General features: G+C 34.3%; 1 protein-coding gene across 1 annotated transcript; it reads right to left on the bottom strand.

Annotated features, from left to right (window-relative positions):
- Window positions 1-7,646: 7,646 nt before the first annotated feature.
- On the bottom strand, window positions 7,647-26,271 carry LOC138707445 (uncharacterized). Its single transcript, XM_069836905.1, has 3 exons — window positions 25,553-26,271; window positions 22,701-22,907; window positions 7,647-12,560 (listed from the first exon to the last, which is right to left on the bottom strand). The coding sequence occupies exons 1-3, from the start codon at window positions 25,743-25,745 to the stop codon at window positions 10,123-10,125; spliced, it is 2,838 nt and encodes a 945-aa protein (XP_069693006.1). The 5' UTR covers window positions 25,746-26,271; the 3' UTR covers window positions 7,647-10,122.

Genomic DNA, 26,271 nt, shown 5'->3' with positions numbered 1-26,271 from the left:
CTGTGCATTTCGTTGATTATAACATCTGCCATATTACATACGGTACTTTGATTACTTCCGCATTTTATTATTATTTCATGGAACAATAACAATTACAGTAGCATAAATTAATTTAAATAAAATTATAATAATAGCATTTGCCGTATATTTCTAACGCAAATAGTTAACGAAATATCGCTATTAAACTTTTACCCTCGAAATTCCTGTATGAGACAAGAAAAAGAATAATATAAAGTGGCCATAAAGTTTTGAAATGAAAGCCAGGTATATTCTACATAGCCGCTAATATAGCTATTAATTTATTCATAAACAGAGATCGTAAGTCAATCAGCAAGATTTGAGAACAAGAAAAAAGCACGTGGAAAGTTTTTGTCTGATATTGTTAATTTTCTTCCTGAAAACATCAAACTGAAATATATCTTTAATGCGATGCCTATTGGTAGATATCTCCCTATTCTTTACTCTCAAAATCAGTACATTAATGTACAAAGTTACATTTTAAGTCACGATAAACCTGTGGTCACTCGTATTCCTTTGTAGTAGGCCTACATGTCATAACTAATTTTCCTACAAACTATAAGAACTTACCTATTACATAAATGAAACCTACATCATTATTAAATTCTTTAAGGTAAACTAGAAGAATTTTTATATCTATACACAATTTGGACAAGTACAGTACATATAGCCTAAAAATGTTCACAGAAAATGAATTTTCTATTCTTTTATTTAAAAAAAAGTAGGTATTCTTAATAATTACGTTAAGCGTATAGTAAGAAAATGTGAGCCTTTTCATATTACATTATTTATTTCTTAATGTTAAAAGTATTTTTGATTTGTTTTGAAATTTATTAAATTTTAGGCACTTAATGTTAAAATTAATACAAATATTACATGCAATACTTCCTTCACCTAACTAATACAGAAACAATCCCACACTTCCCTCTTATTTGTGACTCAAATGTATTCACTTTTCTCAATCAATATTTTGTGAAAATAAACTTATAGCAATATTAAAGTAAAAAACTTCATCACAAAAATAAGTCGTACATACAGTTTCAGTCTATTTAAGTAACAACGTGAGTATTATGAAATACTTAATGGTAAAACATAACTTGTGCAAAGTGTCAAAAAGTCCATCATTTGCAACATTGTGTCAAATAGTAAATAATAATGTTGTTTTCGATATGCATCAGTAAAGAAGTATGAGGTTTAATAACTTTATTTATTTACTGCGACATCCGTGCTTATGTCTTATCAAACATTTCATATTTTCTGTCAAGCCAAGCCGTTGCTTAGTCGGCTGGGTGACAGTTTTTCACTGAGATGACCGAGGTTCCATCCCCAGCAGTGTCAGTAAAATTCGTAGTGGACAAAGCGACTCTGGGACAGGTACTTCCTTTCTACTGCCAAGTCATTCCACCATTGCTTCATCATAATTCATCGCTACCTGAGGTGTGCGACAGTAAAGCCTGGTCCACAAAAAACCGGGAATGGAAACGAGAACGAAAGTGCTGTTAAAATAAATGTATTTAAATGTGAGCATTCAGAGTTAAATTCACGTTCCAATTCCCAGGCTTCAGCAAGCTTCTCTGTGAATGCTCACATTTAAATACATTTATTTTAACAATATTTCCAGTCTCGGTTTATTGTGAACCAACCTTAAGCTGCAAGTGCTGAAACGAGATTGAAGGTTAATCTTATTGTTATAATAATAATAATAATAATAATAATAATAATAATAATAATAATAATAATAATAATAATAATAATAATAATAATAATAATAAAGCAGCTAGAAACTTAATTCTTATGGTGGAAACAAATTCGGTAATTTTTCTTTATACCGGTGTTAAAGGGTTAAAAAAAGCGACAAAGGGAGAAGAAGGCAGACTACAGTTTCAACTTACAGCTCACATGTAACTTCTTCTATAAATATTTGAAGGACGATAGCAAAATTATGCTGAGCTATGACTGCCAGAAAAATTTAGTGCTGCCAAAGATCCCAGCCCAAGTGGCCTACTATTCAAGGCAGATGAACATGTACAACTTCACTATTTGTTAGGGCTCATCAACATGCATTCAAACCACAGAAAAAATAACATTGTACGTTTAACGGTAGAATGAGCTTCCCAAAGGCTCCAATGAAATGGAGTCTGCCATACATCACTACCTAGTCGAGATGGATTTGGAAGGCATTACGAACATACATTATTTTCTGATGAATGCAGTGGTCAAAATAGAAATACGATGAGGATTGGTATGGTGATATACTGGTACCTACTGGAGGCTCCAATACTCATCCAAAAAATCAAATTGTGGTTTCCGATCATAGGCCATCCATTCATTTCTCTGGCAGGATCTTCGGACAACTGGAGAGGAAATTTTGTAAAATAAGCATAGTTGAAAACTCGATAGTCTACATCAACATAATGTGGTTTCTTTGGAGGCAGAAGATTGTGAAGAGACTGAAAGCAGCTCACTAATGACATCGTCAGAAGTCTGAGAAGTTAGCATTCTCACCTTCCAAAAAATTAGAAGCAGACTGGTACATTCCCGACATAGCCAGTTTTGGAGGGGACTTAATTTTCAGTAGGTAGTCTAGGGATTTGCAAAAGGGCTTACTCCATTTTTCGATTGCAAAATGAGCTAAGTGCAAATTTGAAATGAAAATATTAAGTTAACTAGATTTTATACCTTAAGCAAGTTAAACCATGTAAATGTTTCCTTTTATATATATAATCATGGCTGTAGCTTAGCTGTGAGACCAGAAATCAATTTTCCTTCTTTTCCAAAAAGCCTGTTGCAACAACTTGGCCCGCTTTGCAAATGGGTGACTCGTATATAGACACATATTCAATGAGCATTTGAGGTTATCATCTGTCGAGTTTCAGACAGTATTAGAGAATATCTGATATCTCTATCACATCCCCAAACTCATGCACAATAATCAGAATTCATTCTATTTATCCATTTGTCACATACTGCTCATATATTGCTAAGTGATTAAAACATAAATGTATAAACTTCAACATTTCTTTCTGGAGGAGGAGCTTCACAATGAATATTTTAAGCCTGTTTGTGGATATTTATAATGCTCAGAAGTAAAAAGCGCTACAGATATTATGTTTGAAATTCAGCAATTCACATTATAAAATAAAATAAAGACAACATAATACCCTCTATAATTTATTAAAATATTAGGCATTTAAAGTTCTAAATGCATGATCACTGAAATGAACGGATTACATAAACTAAGCCTAAATCATTTCAATAGAAATATAAAAGCAATACCATTGAGACTTATTGGCCAAGAAAGGAACACAATTATAACTAGGTCAAAAACTTATTTCACCAGAGTAATTGAATACGTTTCTACACAGAAGAATTTTGGAAGATCATAAAACAGACTTAGTAAATAAATTAAAGGGATGGGAAAACATTCAGGATTGCTGGAAGACAATTCAGTACCAGACCAAGAAAGGAAGCAATGGCCAAATTTAGATAGCAATAAGACATGAATGCTTAGTTGATCATCTTAGAAAAAGAGAAATACTCACAACAGAAAATTACCACATTTGCAGTGCTGGTACTATGAAGTCGGATCATCTTTTAGTATGCCCAGGTTTAGATGAAGATTCCCAGAGGGAAGGAAATATTTGTAAAATTTATTGTGATTGTATAAACCAGTTGCAGTTTTCATTAGCAGCTCTACCTTATGTAATTTTTTGTTACGAAAGTATAACTGTAATTATACAAAGTGAGTAGTAATTGTGTACTATAAAGTAGTCCAGAGTATTCTATACTGAAAATGAAACATATTTTTTTCATATAAACTACTAGTCATGCCCGCTTCATTATGGAGATAATGATTGGAACAGTTAGAAACGACAACAGCTACACTTCTGAGTGTGTTATTTAATGACGTGGCTATTTACATTGCAAGTTCATAGAAGATGTCGAAATGTGCACCATTCACTTCACAACACAATTCCGCCTTCCTCTAACATGAATGTTTTCTTCTTTGAACAATGTCCTGAATTGTATTTTCTGCAGCCACAATTGCATTCAACAGATGCTCTCTCGTGGCATGTTGTTGAGAGTAAACCAGTCCCTTCATGTAGCCCCACAACCAGAAGTCACAGGGACTAAGCTTAGGCGATCGCGTTGGCACCATGCAACAAGCCCATTGCATCCACTCCATCTGCCTGAATACTGTTCATTCAAATGACATTTCATCAAACGATGGTAATGCGCTGATACTTCATCTTGAAGTAGTCAGTGGTACTGTTTGTTGTGGTAGTTCAGTCTGCAGAATGAGCAAAAGGAGCACCCGTTGACTGACTGTAGCGTTTCTCTCTCTTCACTTGTACTTGCTGTGTACTGTAGAGTGTCGTCTGAGTGACTGATGCATGAACAGCTTCGAGTATCCCACAGTGTTGTCATATCTCGATAACAAAGCTTTAATGGCTATTATGTTTATATGACAAAATCTGTTTATACTGGAATGTATAATACTCTACAGTACTTTATAGGACACAATTACGACTAATCCTGTAAATAATGAGATGATAGATACAGAGTGATTTATATAGAACTGACACATTTCTTTCATTAATTGTTTCAAAACGAATTGTGCTAGCGACAACTTATTATACCTAAAATGTAGAGGAATTTTGGGAGATTATTTACCTCTATAGCAAATGTTGAAAATGTCCTCCATCCTGCATAAGGCACAACTCAACACGTCGTTCCATGTTACTGGCCACTCGTTGGAGGACTCTGTTGTCAATAGCTTGAATCTCCTGTGTGATGTTGTGCTTCAGATCGTCCAATGTCTGGGGACGTGTGGCGTAAACCGTGTCTTTTAAGTAACCCCATAGAAATAAGTCCGGCGTTGTCAAATCCGGAGATCTCGGTGGCCACAGGTTCCTGGAAATTATTCGGTCGTCAAAGAAACAACCGTAACCCTATATGGCTTTAGGCCTGCACTTTTCGCAGCTCTCTGACACATTGAGTAGGTGTACCCTGACTCCTGCGACAAACGTCTTAATGATTTTTTTTGGGTGACTGCTCCAGTCGTGCTCTTACGTCAACAACAACCGTAGGAAGCCTAGATGAATGATGCTTGCCCTTTTCACTCACCAGAGATCCAGTTGTTTCCAATTTGTTTACCAGTCCCAGTATTGTGTTTCTTTTGGGAGGATTGTGAACACCAAATTCTCTCTGGTATGCCCTTTGAGTAGCTGTAATTGAATTCGTAATCCAGTATTGCTTCACAAAGAAGAGTCGTTGATTTAATGTGTACTGCATTTTCACGTTGACACAAACTGTCGAAAACAGCTGCCAACAATAGGAGTAAAATATAAACATCTACGCATCTAGTGCTGCCAACAATAGGCATAAAACATAAACATCTGCGCATCTAGTGACAAGGAATCGAAACTCCAGAACATTCTGCTTAATTTGGTGCTAAAATTGGGTCAGTGCTGCTAACAATAGGAATAAAACATAAACATCTGCGCATCTAGTGACAAGGAATCGAAACTCCAGAACATTCTGCTTAATTTGGTGCTAAAATTGGGTCAGTGCTGCTAACAATAGGAATAAAACATAAACATCTGCGCATCTAGTGACAAGGAATCGAAACTCCCGAACATTCTGCTTAATTTGGTGCTAAAATTGGGTCATTGAATGAATTTCCAACGGAATAATTAAAGAAAAAAACGTGTCAGTTCTATATAAATCACTCTGTATATAATGGACTGAGTTCCAATTAAAGTCAAATGTTACAACAACCGTTGAGACAAACAAATTCAACACAAATTTATTAAAAGAGTAGTTTGAAATGTCTCAAATTAACTTAATACAAACGCAAAATGTTTCACTATTTTTTAAATTGGTTGTTTAACAATGATATATCTATTACGAGTTCACCTAGTGTCACTGGGATTGGTATTAGCCTAGATCATAAATATATATATATATATATATATATATATATATATATATATATGTTCTAGGGCAGCATTTCTCAAACTTTTTTGAAGTGGGGACCACTTTTTTTAAGTCAGAGCAGTTCCACGGACCACCTTACTCTTGTTCCCTTCAAAAGCAAATTTATCATTAATTTTGTAATATATTTTAATATCAATTTACTTATATTTTAAAACAGAATTAATTTAATTAAATTAATTTTATATTAGTACTAACTGATTAAGCTAATGTTCAATCAATCAATCAATCAATCAATCAATATTCCCATCATTCCTAGGTGGAACATAGGGTTCTCAAAAAGCTTCTCCATCTGACTCTATTCCTGGCCAACGCCTTAATCTAAGCTAATGTTAATAGAAGAAAATTCATTTTTCTTTCTTTAATAATTCTAGGCTATTAGAGTTTGGATAATCTTTAACTTATTAACTAAAAAAAAAAAAATAAATGTTGGTATTCATATTAATGAGATGAATGAGCCTGCCGATTCCTGCACAGTTGTTCTATATTTGGACGTATGCTGGTAAGCTTAAGTCGGAGATCTTCACATACATCGAGTCGATTTCGTAGCCTACTTTTTTTATTAAAGTTTGTGATGAAAACCCTTTCTCACACAGATATGTAGAAGAAAACTCAATTATAATCTCTAAATCACCATTGTACAGTTCACTGTATTCTTTTTTCACTTGTGATGCGGTCCAGAAATTAACCATACCTTTCACTTGGAATTTCATTTTAAGTTCGGTCTTGTACATGAAAAGGTTATGAATTTGGTTGGGTTACAGGTGCGGTGCCAGATTGCAGGGAAAAGATGGCGAGAAACACCACGTTCATGGTGCTTTAAATCCTTCTTTTGTTGTTGAGAGTAGAGTGAGAAGTCAGTAGACGAATAGGATAATAAATTTCATAAAATGTCAGTACTGAGAGAAAAAGTGAAATGCGATTGCCATGTGTCATTTCCAAACTCTGAGATTTTCAGCTATTGAGTGATACGAAATTCGTGTGAATTTTATTTTTTCTTCTGCCTTTTCTGAAGGATCGCAAGGGCAGACCTCGAGGACCTCACTTGGAATTTCATTTTAAGTTCGGTCTCGTACATGAAAAGGTTACGAATTTGGGTGGTCCCTGGTTGGGTTACAGGTGCGGCGCCAGATTGCAGGGAAAAGATGGCGAGAAACACCACGTTCATGGTGCTTTAAATCCCTCTTTTGTTGTTGAGAGTAGAGTGAGAAGTCAGTAGACGAATAGGATAATAAATTTCATAAAATGTCAGTACTGAGAGAAAAAGTGAAATGCGATTGCCATGTATCATTTCCAAACTCTGAGATTTTCAGCTATTGAGTGATACGAAATTCGTGTGAATTTTATTTTTTCTTCTGCCTTTTCTGAAAGATCGCAAGGGCAGACCTCGAGGACCACAGGTGGTCCACAGACCATAGTTTGAGAAACGCTGTTTTAGGGTATTAGCAAAATGATATCTTGCCAAATGAGTCCGAGGATTCACAATGGGATTACCTGACATTCGCCTTTTAGTTTGGAACACTCAATATACTGCAGCTATCATGAAATTCAAAGTTATATTTCATGCAAAAAAAAAAAAAAACATTCTCAACATTTCATAATGTGTGTCAGAGGTAAACAACAAAAATAAATTTGCTAACTTTTGGAATTATTAATTTATAAAACATTCAAAATTGTTATTTTACAATAACTCAGTTCTTTTCTACAAATATACATAATGGCATTACTTACAAATTGTGTATGTGTGTGTGACTGTGTGTGCGTACAATTTCCATACTGTACAAGAGTTTATTTCTGAAGTAAAGTGCAAGATTTTAATATTATATACATATTATATATATAGAAATCTCTTTGTCTCACATTTCAGTTAATGTTTTTCAGTGTTAATATCATTAGATTTCACATTATAAACAGAATTTTTAATGTGTCATAAATAGTTTCAGGTACAAACAACATGTAAGGATACACATGTTTCTGTTATATCCAATTCAGTCACGATTGATTTATTAACAATAAATTTCACCTTTGTTTATCCTATAAGCATGAAAGAAGATTTAACACGAAACAGGTCTGCTGCAAAGGCAATATTAGCAAGGTGGAAATATACAGACTTACGGAATTTTAATACACATGTTACTCTACATGAGTTATAAAATTTTAGAAGAAATCTATACTTAGGGTGACCAGACATCCTATTTTGTCCGGACATGTCCTTTTTAGGTCTTTGTTCGGGGTCCGGGCAGAATTAAAAAAAAAAAAAAAATCAAGATTGTCCTTTTCGTAACTAGTATGCCTGATATTTTGAAATTATTTGTTCGACGCCTTTTTCAAGTAATTTGCCAAGTAAGTGACAACAGCATCGATGGAATATACTCTTTGCCAACAATCATAACTGTCGCTCAGAGGCAGCTAGTAAATCGAGAGAACGAGATGGGAATGTGAATCTAAATAGATATTTTTCTATCCTCTTTAATAATTATAGTTCCCTTGACTTTCATATGTATAGATTGACAAATCGAACTGAAACCCTGACCGAGTTACTACGTGAGCGCTGGCTGTCTTGGGGAGGAGCAAGTGAGAAAGCATGGGGGGGAAGGGAGAGAGCACTATGCACTATGTACTTGCAGGTCCACTCACAGTTTGTCAAACCTGCTAATAAAAGCATTAAAAGGTTGACTAGTTGCCTGCAATGCTAGCATAATGGAACCTTCCTAGCCGACAGTCGAGGCAAAAATGAAGAATCCGTTATTGTGGTAATACTGGAGAGTGGTTCTTCTATTGGTCGCGATGCCCGCACACACCCTCTCAGATATTTACGTGGTGATTGGTGACTGAATGACGAGGAGCGAGGGAGAGAGAAGAAAGAAAGAGAGAGAGATTCCAGAAGTTGGCGTGTTTTACAGGGTTTCACTTGAAGTTGTCAAACTATAGGTAACTGTAAAATTCTTATTATTAAGTTTTATCATAATTATTTTGTAATAAAATAGATATTAACCTAATTTTAAGAATTATATTAGAATAAATCTGTACTGTAAATATTTTGTAATAAAATAGATACTGACGTAATCTAAAGTATAATGTAGGCCAAAGTTTAAATCTAAGTACATATTTTCTGTACTCTTTTTTTGAACAATGTTCTCCTTTTTTAAGCTTTGTGTCCTCTTCTTTATTTATGTGAATCTGGTCACCCTATCTATACTATAGATATGTTAAATATATGTCAATACTAAAGCTTAAACAATAAAACACTCACATAATGTAGGAACATTAAAGCTTCTGTGAATAACTTAACTGCACATTAACAAAACATTTCTAACATTCAAGGCATGTTAAGCCTGGTTCAGACGGTGCTAGTTTCTGTGATGGATTCCAAGGTGGCTGCGCGGATGGGTAGCCTGCGTGCTCACTTGCTGGCTCCCATGTTGGCTACGGTGATGGTAATTGTTCACACGGAGCTGGCTCTTTTCACAGTTCAAATTGGAAAATCATCTGCTGCTTCATCTGTTGCCAACACTCATGGTCAAAAAGAAACTAAACCGTGAGTGGAAAACAACTAAAGTCCTACATTAACGGTAGTAAATGTCGTAATAAAGTAATTAAGCCATAAGTGCAAAACAGCTAAAGTCCGATATTTAATTGTTGTTTCTTAGAAACTAAAGAACATAGAAAAAACAGGTTTAGTTGGAAAACAACGAACATGGCGACATGGTTTCAGTGGTGATATTATATGATCATCTTTGGTTCCAGCCTGCAAACCATCACGAAAAATAGCAAGGAACCTACCCTCGAAATCCAGCAAGCTAGCCATCCATGGAGCCACCAGAGCGCATTACTTCTGGCGAGTGACCACGCAGGCGACCCATCTGCGCAGCCACCTTGGAATCCATCACAGAAACACGCACCATCTGAACCGGGCTTTACTGTTAAAATAGTCGTGAAATTTTAAAATCACAAGAAGTACATTATTGTGCTTTTTTAAATTTTATCAGTAATTATATACATCCATTTATAGTGCCCTGAATTGTTTAAATTAATACTATGTATTTCTGCAGAAATGCTACACCACTGCCGTTACTGCTAATCAGAAGCAAATCATACAAACATTATCTAACGATGGCTGTGATAATTAATTTTATTTTGAAAATGTGAGAAAGAATCCTTCATCCATTTTCCTGCATTTACAAATGGGCGTATTATGTGTTTCTTGCCCCAACGGCCTTGGTGACTTTTTCCTTCCTCATAATGTTCATTTTCGTAACTGTTTTGATGACGCCAATCATAAATTGGTCTGTTGTAACCTCCTCCCTTGCACCAATCGGAATGTGAATAATAGCGGCAATACTCCCGACCACGTGCTCGCTGGAAAAACCAATTACTCGTTACACGTTGCCCTTCTCTTTTTAATCTGCGAGCATCTGCACGATCGAAATACCAATCACTTTTATGTGCCAAACGGCGTTGTTCTGCACGAGCATTTGCCATTTTTGACATCCAATAACCTGTTACATTATTCTGTTTTGGTATGTCAGCAGTATTAGCTACAACCCAAGACGAATCTTGTCCCAAAATAACAGACTTTCTGTCATAATATTTGTTTTCATCATGCCATTTCTGTCCTTTTTCATGCTTTTTGTATTCCTTAGTCTTCTTGTTATCATACTGGTTCCTCCAGTTCTTTTTCTCATACCAATGATTATCTCCTCGACCTCGTTTGATGTAATGATCATTAAACTTTTGAGATTCTGAATACTGCTGATGTTTCATTTTTTGACAAACTGTTTTTCCATTGTCTTTCTGCCAACAGGGTTTTGACTGATATTTATCCTTATGTCTATTCTCGTGTTTTCCTTTGTCCTTTTTTAATGTTCCAAAGCTGTCGTGTTTCTTGTCTTTATTATATGATTCTGTCTTATATTGCTCTTGATCATTAGGATATTCAAGGGTGTTGGATGCTATCACTGGCATGTCAATTTTTAAATGCTCCTCATTCGAGTTGTCATAGTCCATTATAATTTTATCAGACATGTCATCAGTATAGGATTGGAAGCCCCTACTGCTTTGTTCGTGCTCTCTTTTCGAAATAATTTGTTCATTAAGATTTGCTTCAGCAGTATTTGGGCCAAAACTCTTAAAATTATTATAATATTCTTGGGTAACATGAACAATTTTATCTGCAGTAGTTTTTACCATTTTCTCTGTGGTAGTATGTAAAACATGTTCAGTTTCTTTTGAAAAAAATTGATTAGATTTTCTTTTTTGTTTACCATTTTCATTACATTCCAATAATATTATGTCATGTACCCAATTATACGCTGCATCATTTTCTGTTTTATATTTATTTCTTACGTTACACCACTTGTCTTGCAAGTTTCCTTTAAATTTTTGGAGTTTCCTTACAATTCTGGTTAATAGTTTGTACATTTGTTCATCTATATCATCAACAAGACCTTCTGTAATATCTTTCAGTTTGCTAACTGATACTTCCATCTTCTTTAGTAACTGTATACAAAATTCGCTCTCTTGTACTTTACATTCATTAATAGCATTCTGAAAATGAATCCAACTCTGTTCAAGGTCATTAGCTAATTTAACTGCAGAAGACAAGATAATGCCAGTATCAGACAACACAATTTCTTCATCAAGCTGTGCTTGTAGAAGTCTGAGGGTTGATTTAATAATCTCCATATTATTCTCTTCTAAAATAAATGTTTCTCTGATCGATTCCTGAATATTGTCTGGTCCAGGATTGTCAACATTATTTTCTGTCCCATGTTGTCGAACACTGTCATGAATAGCAGATTCTGAAGTTTTTTCATCTTCGACAGGTATTTTTATTACATTGTCTTCATTTCTCACGGAAAATGATTTAAAATCATTTGCTAATGCAATTAGAGGATCTTTAATGTCATTACCTCGAGATTCTTCCAAGCTATCCTTCATCATAAAAGAGGCTTTTTTATTTTCATTTTCTGTAACAGAACTTGATGATTCTATAAAATTTATCTCATGATGAGTAGATCTTGCAGCAAAATCATTATTAGATGATATTTCACTACCTTGATTAGTAAAGTCATCAACAATGTCATTAGTGAATGTAACTGATGGTTTATTCATAGCCTCAGATGCAACATCATGCTGGGCTAATATTAAAAAATCTGATGTTTCAGGAAATGGATCGTTTTCAATAACAGGTTGCCTTATAACAGTTTGAATTGTTTCCGCATATATGTATTCATTACCTGGAATACCTTGATGGTCTTTTGCATTCTGAGTTTGTACATTGCTTGGAGATGTATTTCCCAAAGTTACTGGTTCAATGTGAGTATCTAGTTCTAAAGACTGATGCAAATGTGATATGTCTGCATTTTTAAATTTCGCATTTGATCCACATTCCCTATCTCGAGTTTCTCCAAATGCATGAGATGTAACTGTTTTTTCTTCAATAAGTTTTGCAATTTCATTTCGAAGAAACTCATTGTCTTCTTGCAGCTTTGCTATTACAGCTTGTGTTGACTCGTTTAACAGAGGACACTCTTCCTGTAAACCTGAAATTGATAATAAATAATACATTAATAAATACAATGCAGACCCGTCAATACACAATTCTCACTCTTAAATTTAAAAGTTGCAGAAAGTTATGATAGAAACAATTCAAAATGTAAGTGGCCAACAGTGTTTTATGCATAGACAAATGCATTAGGAGGCCTCCAACTCAATGAATACGATTGAGAGACTACGGAAGATATAAGTATATGTTATTGCCAACACACAGTGGACCAGAATTAGAATTTGAGGGGAAAAAACTATTATTTCATCTCGTAAAAACTGTAATTTAGGCATTTATTATCATTATCCTACACCTACAGATGATGAAACTGAAGTTGACTAAGGATTTACGTTCGATATCGAACATAAGGGATGTGTAAACTGGTGCACTATCAGCAGTCTATGCAGAGGGGTCAGTTCTTGGCATTCCATCATGATTTAACAGCTATAAATTCATGTTGAATCTTGCGTACACCACTTTTATCACTTGAATATAATTAATTGATTACTTACTCGTCTTAATTATGTAAGTCTGTGCGGCTTACAGCTGTTTCGGTGCTTCACGCACTATCCTCAGAGCCTACTAGATCATGGCGTCATCTCGAACTTCTCTGCCTGTTATGTGGGTGTGTTTGATTGTTGAAAGGTGTTGAAGGGTGGGGTCAAATAGTGTGTGTGTACTGAAATTGATCTGTGTGTTCAGAATTTGATCGGGGTGTGTTTTAGTGTGTTTGTATATTTCGTATTGTTCTAGTGTGTTGAGTTTTTGGTTCTTGGGTTGTATGTTTAGGATTTCCGTGTCCGTATTTATGTTATTGTATGTATGGTTAGCATTGGTTATGTGATCAGCGTATGTAGATGTATTGTGTCCTCTGGTTATTGCTTTAATGTGTTCTCTGTAGTGTGTTTGGAATGATCTGCCTGTCTGTCCTATGTAGAACTTATCGCAACTATTACATGTGAGTTTGTATACCCTGTGTGGTCATATTTATTTGTTTGTGTTTTTTGTGTGTTGAGATGTCTCAACACACAGATCAATTTCAGTACACACATACTATTTGACTCCACCCTTCAACACCTTTCAACAATCAAACACACCCATATAACAGGCAGAGAAGTTCGAGATGACACCGTGATCTAGTAGGCTATGAGGATAGTGCGTGAAGCACTGAAACAGCTGTAAGCCGGACAAATCTTACATAATTAACACGAGTAAGTCCACTAGTTAATCAATTAGCTATAAATTGAAGACAAGAAGCGACATTTTTACATAGAAAACAAATGGAATCTATGCTTAAAGGTATAATAACTTACTATTATTTAATTCATTAAAATGTATACTGAAAGCAAGAGTAGTTTTAAATTAATTATTCAAAGAAAATTATCAATGTATTGTAAAAATTTCACATTTATATATTATTCTGACATACAAAAAATTATAAGGCTGTTTAAATTTTTTCTGGTTGTGTATGGTAGCTACATGTGTCTCTACGATATTCTACTTGGAAAGCCTTTCAATAAATACTAACATAAATATGTACTGAAAAAATATGGCTTAAAAAAGTTTTCTAAAACAGAACTGAGAAAGGATTCTTGATAAATGTAGTAGTAGGTTGGAAGGACAGGTGAAGTTCTCTCAGGAAGTGTACCTTGCTAAAAAGACATCCATTTCTGTTGGAGCACCTGGAACATCTACTGGAAGTGTGGAGAGGTCCAGAAAAAAATTTTGTTGAAAGTGAAATAAAAACAAGAGAGAGTTAATATGAGCACTAACTGAAGAACATTCGCAATAAAAGCTTGTGTTAGCTACACGGATATCCCTGACAGCAAGTGGTGAAAGGAATACTGCAGAGATTGTGAAAGAAATTTTCAGACAACTCCGACAAGAGCCACAAAATATAAAAATAATCTACAATATCACCATTTCTATACAGTGCAGATGAGGCCTTAGAATTTATAGTGGACAATAACCTAACAAAAAGCCAGTATGTTAATATAATGACTAGTGAACAGATTTGTTTTGAAATTCGGAACGAATTTTTAAGCTGCAAAATGGAGTATGAATATTGTACACATTGCATGAGAGAATTTTTTATTTTTTCAAAAGTACAATGATATTTAACATGAAAATATAATGTAGCCTATATTTCTTTCAAAATTATGTGTTGTAGACAATATCTAATTTGATAACATTTTATAGGTTACTCATATTTCAAAAGTGGGGACATACACTTTTAAACACTGAAAATTAGTGAAATTCATTTTTTTTCTCATTAATGAATAAATCTGTAACCTACAAATTTTATATGCTCAATAAGCATTACTTCTGCAGTTATATATGCCTACCATTTTCAGATTTAGTGTAATTATTACAGTAACCGGTAATTAGCAATACAAAATGGTAGCTGCATTTTGTGTAGTATTGAAATGCCGTTTCTCTGAAAATTTCCACAAATATATACCTATATTTCTGAGTGATACTTTTTCTGTTTATTCCTGAATGTCATATAAACAATATTACACAGAATCTTTGAAATATCTTCAATAGACATATTTTTTATTTCAACTTTTATTTTAAGTCCTTTTTTTTTATTTTATTAGGTCAAAAATATTTTTTTAAGAATAATCTATAAGTAATGAACCAATAGTTCTAGGTTTGTTCATAAGTATGAATACAATTGCATGCAAAATTTCACGCCAATATCTTAAAAGCTGTTTGAGTTATCAGAGAAGCTGTATGCATAAACAAAAGTTACAGGTGCTATTTTGTATTTCTAATTACCCTTAACGATAATATTATTTTATTAATACATCCGCCTGTCATAACAGATGACCATATAGGTCCGGAAAACAATTTCAGGAAAATACATAAATGGAATACAGAGAAACAAGAAATATATCATACAGTAGGAGTAATCACAGTACAATATGCAATTTAGAAAGTTAAATGATGCCTATGAATTTCTTTAAGATATTTCAACAAATATTTTTAATATCTTGGGATGTCATAACTTTGTCGTTTTAAAATATCAATAGTATATTTATACACCGATCCCCAGACACAAAAAAGCAAACCCTCACCTCCAATGTGTTATCAATTGCATTATACCTCTCACTCAAGTGAGAAACACAAGAGTGGTAAATGACTTGTTTTTCTTGATGAATTGTCAAGACTTGAGATACATCCTTTTCGAACCGTAAAATTGAAAATAGTGTACAAATGCAAAAGTAGTGTATATAGAGCATATTTCAAAGTTAAGTTACAGAATTATTCATTGCTGAGGAAAAAATACTGAATTTCACCAATTTTTCAGTACTTAAATGTCAGATTAAATTTCCAATTTCTTTAATGTGTTAATATTTAGGATTTATCTGGCGACTAATTTCGAAGTCTTGTTTTTCATTGTCCAAAGCCTTAAATGTGTATGTCCCCTCCCACCCTTAAAAGTTCATTATATTAATATTGCCCTAAATATGTTTAAAATGAATCTATACTAGTATATTTATAAATATAAAAGCCATACAAGACAAGTATCAGCGGGAAATAATTTTTTCCCTTCAGATTTCATTCCTGGCAAAAATAGGAACTACATCTCATGTTACATAGCCTGATCGGTATTGCAGGCACCCATTACACCAACAATATTATTACTCGCCAAGGTAAAGCGCACAATGATTTTTCAATTTAAATGTAGTGTTTTACCACAATATGCATACCATATACGTTTTAAATTTACCACTCAACCATCAAAAAAGATTCTATCTCAAAGTGTATGAATTTCAGGTGCATTTGCACAGAAAAATTTGATTCACAATTAACAGCTCCAAATAATGTTTATGGTTGTCGTTGTATTCATACTGTTAGTTGAATGGCAAGAGTGTCAAGATCTGCGTTCAAATCCTGACTAGTCCAAGTGGAATTTGTTTCTTATTTGTCTTCTCATTTAAACACCTAGCCCGTTTCCCTGAACTTTTTAACGAGGTTTGATATTGAGGTTATATGTGAAACAAGAACACACCTAACCCATTTCCCTGAACTTTTTAACGAGGTTTAATATTGTGGTTATATGTGGAACAGGAACACACCTAACCCAACCCATTTCCCTGAACTTTTTAACGAAGTTTAATATTGTGGTTATATGTGAAACATGAACACACCCAAACAATTTCCCTGAACTTTTTAACGAGATTTAATATTGTGGTTATATATGGAACACGAACACACCCAAACAATTTCCCTGAACTTTTTAACGAGGTTTAATATTGTGGTTATATATGGAACAGGAACACACCCAACCCATTTCCCTGAACTTTTTAACGAGGTTTAATATTGTGGTTATATGTGGAACAGGAACACACCTAACCCAACCCATTTCCCTGAACTTTTTAACGAAGTTTAATATTGTGGTTATATGTGAAACAAGAACACACTCAAACAATTTCCCTGAACTTTTTAACGAGGTTTAATATTGTGGTTATATGTGAAACAAGAACACACCTAACCCATTTCCCTGAACTTTTTAACGAGGTTTAATATTGTGGTTATATGTGGAACAGGAACACACCCAACCCATTTCCCTGAACTTTTTAACGAGGTTTAATATTGTCATTACATGTGGAACAGGGACACCTGAAAATCTTCTAGTAAACTGGTTTTTTATTTTTCCACAATCACTTATTTTCATATGCCTTCACTATAAAAATTGTTCACTGGAGTGTAAACTTTTCTGGTGCCATTTATATAAATAAACTATACTATCAGAAGCGCACATGTAAGTACCTAACAGATAATGTGCTTTGGGATCTGGTCTGGAATAAGGTTTCCTCACATAGCTGACACCAAAGTCAATATATTCTGCACAGAGTGACACAGCTGAAAGTGCATTCAAAATCATTTATGCTCCCACAGAATGTGTTCCAATTTAACGTCAGCAGGCCACCCTACAGCTGTGCAGGCTCATAGTGAATCATTTGAAATGTACCTTATATTTCTTATTGGAATGAAATTTGTAGGGTACAAAAATAGTGTTTATGACAGGTTTGTCAAAGTTTATGCCCATTTCCCTTGCTGGCTTTCCAATAACCGCTCTATTACTCATTATTACCACCATACTGGCACAGTGCAGCAAGGACAATAGCAAGGTGGCAAAGTGATCTACACTTTCATGCATTATTCTACAAGAGGATGCTTAAGATCAATCATCAAGAACTTAAGTACCATTCATGAAGAAGTTCTTTTTTAAAATTTGTCAACAAGTTTGGCTGAAACTCATAATCAAAATTAAAGTAACATGTCAGTACTTTCACAACTGTGCAGAGTATTTTTAAACATACTCTTTCTGTTTAATACAAACATAATCCGATATGAACATTTCACATATGCTTAACGAATCCTTAAAAATATAATGAAGCTTTAAGTTTCATCTTCAAATAATTTCTATTTCTATTACGACCGAATATAGAAATTTAGCTTCTAGCAATTGTATGTTGCCAGAGGCCTATGTGAAACGAAGCCTAATTTAATATTTGTATAACATTAGTTACTTTTTAAATTCTTTATCCTGCAAAATTATTCTAAATTCCTTCAGTAAATCAGCTTTCATCAGAGTAACATAAGTGGCGTACAGGCTTGAAACTCATAGAAATGGTCCCCACAGCCTTATAACTAGAGAGTTTTTCTTCAAACAGAATGAGAATAAATACAATAAGAATTTAGATTATCATAATTATATTACACGAAATGCACATCTGTTTTCAATAAAAAATCATACACTTGTGAAATATGAAAAATCGCCTGCCTATACTGGCATTGTGTTTTTTAATAAATTACCATTGCAGATACAAACTTTACCTTATATAAAATTTAAAGTGAAAGTTAAAGAGATTTTAACTAATCAAGTTTTTATTCAGTACAAGAATTCTTAAATTACAAATTAGGCCTATGATATAATATACAATACTACTTGATTATATTATTTATTTTAAATGTATTTTAATTTCTAGTGTATTAAATTTTATTGTGTTTCTTCTTTATTATGTAATTGACGTGTACATCCATGTATATGGTCATGTATTGAATAAATAGTCAATCAATCAACCAATCGATCCAACCAATCAATCCTGCATTTGGTTACCCAAAGCCTCTGAGCAACATGCAACAGTGTACGTATATACGGAGTATAGTGCAGCGTACGGTCTGCTGTTCAATGAACCATGTCAAAACAAAACAAAACAAAGCTAGACAGTTGGAAATGAGTGTTCCAATAGGAGAATTTGGTAGCGAGCACTTCATTAGAAAAGAAGAAAATGTATTTTATCAGAAAGAAGGAGAAATTTTTATTTGAAACACTTAAAATGTTTACAGTTATTCACTGTAATGTACAGACTTGTAAAACAAGTAGTCAGTGAAAATAATGTTGTTTTTAATGTGATTTATTGTACGATTGTATGTACTTATTTACAGACATGTACATAGGCTGTGTCCAGGTACAACATTCACGTATAAAACAAGTAGGCCTATTTGTAATTAATTCCTGTAATCTGGTATTAGAGATGGTAATACATAGATACAAAAACAACCTACAAACATTTCTAAATGAACAGAAGTTCAAACATCGCAGCCAAAATAGATTATATACATTTCAATATTAACTCATTTTTTAATTATGAATATTCAAATTTCAATTCTTTCAATAAATTAGCATATCTATATATATAATTTGAACTGGTAATGGAAATTACGGAAAAACAGCTGAACGGATTTTAATAAATGACCCCTCATTTTGAAGCTTGGAACTCAAAGTTTTTCAGAAAAATAGTACTTTTCAGTGAAATGTCAATTTTTCAACATAATTTTCCTATTTTCCAACATCCATCTGTCGTCAGTTTTGAGAACTAGCTAATTGCATTTCAGAATAAAACAAAACACACACTACAGTAAACAATATTACACGAAGGCCATGATCTGCAAGAAGGCTGACATATTTAGAGCTCAAATTAAATTGGTTATTAAAAAAAACTTACGTGGTGTGTAATTTTCTGGGTACCGCTGTGTATTGGATATTAAAAACTACAAAACTTGAGGTGGTTTGATGACATTATTATCATCAGAAATGAAATATTATTGTAGTTAATGCCATGATGTGACTATTTTTCATTAATTATGCATATTAATGCTATATTGATGATATGAAAGTGAAATGTTTTGGGGTTATATAAGTAGATGTAGAGAATAACTTAAATTGTATTTTGATTTCTATATTTTACTGAATGGCGGCTATGTAGTATATGTTACTGAAAGCTATAAAACTTACGTAAGATGATAATATTATTAAAAATCAGATATTTTTATAGTTATTAATCAAGTGGGGTTGGGTCTTTTTCATATATTTAATGGCGGTGTGGTGTAGATATTTATATGTGTGGTTCTCTTCAGTATTGGCTCGAGAGAGAGTATCTTTCATTGTTATGGAAGCAAATAACTTTCAGAATGTCTGGTATTCTTCATTGAAAATAAATCTGAAAAATGTTTATTTGAACGTCTAATGAACTTTGTTTGCAGCATTTGCTGCACAAGCCACTAGTTATCTATATATTTAATTTGAACTGTGGCAAAAAATTTTATGAAAACTATACATCCTGTGAGGTTGTGTGATGTCTCAATCGAAAGCTGAACTGAACTTCAACATAATTTCACATACACTTCGTTTCTAATTTTCCTATAACTCGATAACTTTTACTTCATCACTTAATGTTAATGTCACATTTTACGCAACTTTTTTCTTACCAGGAAATCACTACACTTGCACTCTGTCCAGCTATGACAGTATACGAGTGTGAAACATTGAAAATCTCTGAAGGGACTCTTCTGCCTAATCAACAGGATAATAAAATTTATGACCGACAGGCCAACATACCCTCGTACCCTCTAAAATTTCGCACAGAAAACTTGTTTTTATCTTAGTGACCTACATATTTCGTATATTCCTTGAAATTACACGCTGTTTCAAAATATAGTTACAAAATATAGTGTGTCCAAAATATTATTTCCATTTTGAACAGTAGCAGGCAGTTTCCGTTTCTGCATTGGACAGTTTCTGTTTTATTCAGGAAAAATTACACATAATACATATGAATTTCGCCGGGACCAATAAACTGTTCCGAAATAGACAGGATTCCGGATTATTCAGGTTCTGATTTGAACAGGTTTCACTGTACTTTATCTTCATTTGAGTTATCAATACAACTGTGTTAGGTTTTTTGAAGGTCATGAATGGTGTACGTAATGTGGGGCTTTGTGTACGGGAAGGCTATGGTTCAAATAATGAAATTTCGAACAATAAAACATCGAGTTTCCTTGAAATGATCACAAATGTACTTATCGAAGCCTTCTGTACATGCGAGATGTTGACGTCACAATATCATGTTTTTCGAGGTCTCGATAATAATGGTTTGTTCATCTTTCAACTGTCACGTATTTTTTCGTGTTTCAATATAATTACATGTGTTTTTTATCTGGTGTTACTAAGAAAGTAACAGTGTTGTTACGTTGTGAATTTAGTTCTTCTTTAATAGTTCATTATTATGAGTGTAGCTGGTCGACCAAGAAAACGTGGTAGAACTTTTAGAAATGTAACTGCATCAAGAACTCATAAACGACTATGTAGGAATAATGTTATGTGCAACTCGGAGAAGATAGAGACTGCTGTCACTTCGTATTCAAGGTACATGCGTTATATATTTAGGCTATTACCATTACTGTCATCATCATTTTCATCCTAAGTAGCAGCATTTTATTGTGGCTTTCAATCTCTATCAAGCAGCAGTTGCTGCTACAAGCCACTAGTCTACTTTTAAACTCATTTCGCTTTGATAAATAGGCTATATTTGTTTATTTTAAAAAGTGCAATCTAAATATTCAAAACTCTGTGACTAGGCGAAAAATAATGAGCAATGGCTTTTACTTTTTCGGTGAAAAATATATTGTGAAACAAAAAAGTAGGCCCATCTAGAATCTGGATACATTTTACTTATTGTGAGAATAATCTTCTAAGTAATTGATTAACTAGCGGACTTACTCGTGTTAATTACGTAAGTCTGTGTGGCTTACAGCTGTTTCGGTGCTTCATCACACCATCCTCAGAGCCTACTAGATCTCGGCGTCATCTCGAACTTCTCTGCCTGTTATGTGGGTGTGTTTGATTGTTGAAAGGTGTTGAAAAGCGGAGTCAAATAGTGTGTGTATACTGAAATTGAGTGTTGAGAATTTGATTGGGGTGTGTTTTATTGTGTTTGTATATTTCGTATTGTTCTAGTGTGTTGAGTTTTTGGTTCTTGGGTTGTATGTGTAGGGTTTCCATGTCCGCATTTATGTTATTGTTTGTATGGTTAGCATTGGTTATGTGATCGTGATTGCACACCCCAATCAAATTCACAACACAGATCAATTTCAGTATATACACACACTATTTGACTCCACTATTCAACACCTTTCAACAATCAAACGCACTCACATAACAGGCAGAGAAGTTCGAGATGACGCCGAGATCTAGTAGGCTCTGAGGATGGTGTGATGAAGCACCGAAACAGCTGTAAGCCACACAGACTTACATAATTAACACGAGTAAGACTGCTAGTTAATCGATTACTTATATTCAAGTGTTAAAAGTAGTGTACGCAAGATTCAAAATGGAATAATCTTCTGTTGTCAATAAGATGGCTTTAAATAAATATCTTGTTTGTTCTTAAACACACATGACAGTATATTTTGTAGGCTACATGAGTAACATTCTCATTGTACAGAGTAGTGCCTCTACTGCCCTGTACAAATAAACAGACGTAAATAAATGAAACGGAGTGAGGTGAGTCAGAGCCCTCCTTTGCAAGTGAAGCTAGTATGATCCATGTGCATCAACTTGTAACCAAAGTAACCAAATGCAAAGCTCTACTTATAACACAAGTTTATAGAAAGTTTAGGATACTTTCATTTCACTTCTTCCATTATTCGTCTTGGTTTGCTTGTTAATATACTCATATATTGGAGTCTTAATTTGAATTGACATTTGATACATGCATGAAAAACCAAAGTTTTCAAAGCAACTAGGCCTACAATAAAGAGAATAAGATAACAAAGAACGTACCAATGAAGTGACCCAAACCAAGACCAGTTACAGCAGCAAATGAAATTGCTAACAGCACATTCAGACGTGTGTTTAAATAGGTATTCGGATGATGCAGATACTTCCTCTCTTTGGACACTGACAAAGAAATAGAATGTTCCAACTCTTCATTGATTTCACTTTCAGTTATTATGGACATGCCATCAGTCTCCATGTCAGCATCTTTATCTGCAAATAACATTAACACAATTGACCATTAATAAATATAAATTACCATTAAACATAAAATTTATCATACCTACAAGTTTTGGAGTCTAGTTCTGTTGCAGTAACATAACCCAGAGTGAGATTGATCACTGTGAAGTAATTTCATTTAAGCCTAAGTCATGTAGCCTATTAAATGGAAATAGGAAAATATTCAACTAGCTCAACCTACAAAACGTTACCTCAGAACAGTGGGGTAAGGTAAAGGTATCCCCGTAACATGCCATGAAGGCATTTGGGGGGCATGGAGGTAGAGCCCCATGCTTTCCATGACCTCAGCACTAGAATGAGGTGGTGTGGTCGGCACCACGCTCTGATCGCCTTTTACCCCCGGGAAAGACCTGGTACTCAATTTTATAGGAGGCTGAGTGAACCTCGGGGCTGTTCTGAAAGTTTGGCAACGAGAAAAAATCCTGTCACCACCTGGGATCGAACCCTGGACCTTCCAGTCCGTAGCCAGCTGCTCTACCAACTGAGCTACCCGGCCATCACAACAGTGGGGTATCTTGCAAAAATCGTATTTTAAATAATGAGGATAAAAATTGCTATTGAACATCGAGAGCAGTGGAGTGTACCAGCACTATGTCGGTGCGTCTGAAGCAGCGTGCTGTGATCGAGTTTTTAACAGCAGAATATGTGCCCCTGATAGACATTCATCAGAGATTGAAAGCTGTTTATCGTGATAAATGTGTTGACATCAATACTATGCGACAATGGTCTGCTCGTGCTCTTAATGAACCTGGTGCAACTCTCAACTTGTGTGACAAAGGACGCAACTGATGACGCTCATCAGAATCGTGTCAATGAACTCATTATAGTGAATCGACACTTAACACAGGAACACATGACAATCCAATATGGCATATCAAGGAAGCATGTGCAGGCAATAATTGGAGAACTGGGATTCCGGAAAATTTGCGCACAATGGTTGTCTCGAATGCTCCTTTCTTACATGAAACAGAACAGATTGGACATTTGTCAATAATTGCTTCTGCGCTACGAATGGGAAGGCAATGAATTCTTAAAGAACATTGTCACAGGTGACAAAAGCTGAGTGCCACTTCGATCCCGAAAACAAGAGGTCATCAATGCAGTTCCACCACAAAAGATCATTTGCACCCAAAAAGTTCAAGGCTATGATGCCATCAGCAGGCAAACTCACGCTTAGGCCTACAGTCTTTTGGGATATTCAAGGAGTGATGCATATGGAATTCATGCTTAAAGAGGTACTACATTAATTCTGTAAGGTATTGTAAAAAAAAAAAAAAAAAAAAAACTGAAAGCACGAATTCAAAGGATTCGTCCAGATATGAAGCAGCCTCTCCTACAGCATGACAACGCTCGTCCGCACACCAGTGTAATGACAACAGAGCACATTAAACATTAAACGTCTTGGTTTCGCAGTTGTTGATCATCCTCCATATAAGTTAGTTCAAACCTGACACCATCAGATTTCCATCGGTTCCCAAAACATATAGAACACCTGAGAGGACATCTCTTTGATTCTGATGATACAGTCCAGACAAGAAGTGAGGCTGTGTTTTCGTCATCAGAGTGAAAGATTCTACAATGATGGTATCAAGAAACTGGTCACCCATTGGGAGAAGTGTATTCATCGCCAGGGGGATTATGTGGAAAAATAAAACTAGGGTATGCTACAGTTATGAACAATAAGGTTGTAGCAAGTTACCAATTTTGTTTCACTCAAATAACTATAAAATTTTTCACATAAAAAATCAGAAGGCATTACTTTTCAGCACGCCCTCGTATGTGAAAAATCAAATTATATTCGTGGAAGCTACCAGACATTGATTTTTTTTAACAGCTGAAAATGTCATTTTTATGATTTTTTTTTTATAATTTTTGCCAGCTTTTGGGCATCTTATCTCCATCTCTCGTTAGCTATATTAGGACAGTTTTTTTCCCTGTAATACATGTATCATGTAGATGTCACTGCACTGGAAATAAAAACTAGACTTAATGTTCTTACACGGAAAATAAAGTTCTAAAATTAAATAGCCTATTTTCACATAATTTTTGTTTCTTGTCTATTTTGTAAATTTTTGTCTCTTGTCTATTATTATAACTAATAAGTAGTGTTAGGAACAAGTTCCCCCCCCCCAGTAATTAACTACAACACTCGGTGATAAAAATGTATATAAATAAATGCAATTTATTGATGATTCAGTTGTTGTTAAAAAAAACATTATTTATTAGTCGAAAAATATGGGTTTTAAAAGTTCGAACAGCTCTGATTTCTAAACTAATTGCAATTAACTTAATTCTTTTCCTGCGGGGTTTACAAGTTCTTTAACATGAACTAATTTTTTGGAAACAAAAATGGACCAATTTGGTGGTGTTGATGCAAAACACTGAAGAAAGAGTTGAAAAATAGTTAGTGTATGAGAGTACGGAGGGAACTACCTCAGCGGTAGTTTAGTCCCTGGTGAATATTATTTAAGTTCCAGCCACTATAGGAACTTGATAAAATACCTTAATGGTGAATTGACGCATCAAATAAAAAGTAAATAAGTTATGTTCAGAACCAGCCGAAATAAAATGTACGAGTTCAACGGAAACTAGTCTAATTCATAAAAAATACAACTTACACTCTTCATGTTTTCCTTCTTCCTCTATAACTTCTAGAGATTCTCCGTCACTAGGTTCCCCACTTACACTATCTTTGTCCTTACTACTAATATCTCTAGGTATCTCCTCTGGTTCACAAGAATCCCTGTCTATTATTGACCAGGGATCTGAAATATCAGATTCGCTACTGCTGTCTCCAGGATTCTGCTCCATTTAATGGGTTCTGTTCAAAGCAATATGTTTCACACATAAGATGATTCACACGTTTGACCTTCTTCAATTTATAAGGTTATGTCACCTACTGCGTAATAGAACAACAGAACAAACTATTTAATAAAGTTAATGAATCGATGACGGAATTGAGCACCCTGCTTCTATATTTTGTAAACAATGTGCACTAAAATTTCAAAGTATATTCGTCACAAACACTCCGTGATTTCTCCTTTAGCATTAACAAAAGTCACAACATCCTAAGCCTCCAAAATACGACTGCCAACACAGTAAACAAGTAAACTCAGTTCTCAGCGCGTTTAAAAAGTAGTCTCTTCATTTTCCTCTTCACACCCAGGAATATGAAATAAGAAAATGTATTTCGTTTATGGTATATATTTGTGAAGATTTCGGAATGCTTAGATAATGTTGGGGTTTCAATAAATATAGAGGCCTGTTACAACACTTAAAAGATTTCCAATTACAGTGCAAGCTTAACTTCATGACGAAGGTGCATCTACACGGTTCA

The sequence above is a fragment of the Periplaneta americana genome, chromosome 1, assembly GCF_040183065.1.
Source record: "Periplaneta americana isolate PAMFEO1 chromosome 1, P.americana_PAMFEO1_priV1, whole genome shotgun sequence".
Classification (NCBI taxonomy): Eukaryota; Metazoa; Arthropoda; class Insecta; order Blattodea; family Blattidae; genus Periplaneta; species Periplaneta americana.
Note: the sequence above shows the minus strand (reverse complement) of the source record. Positions and strands in the feature narration are given on the sequence as shown.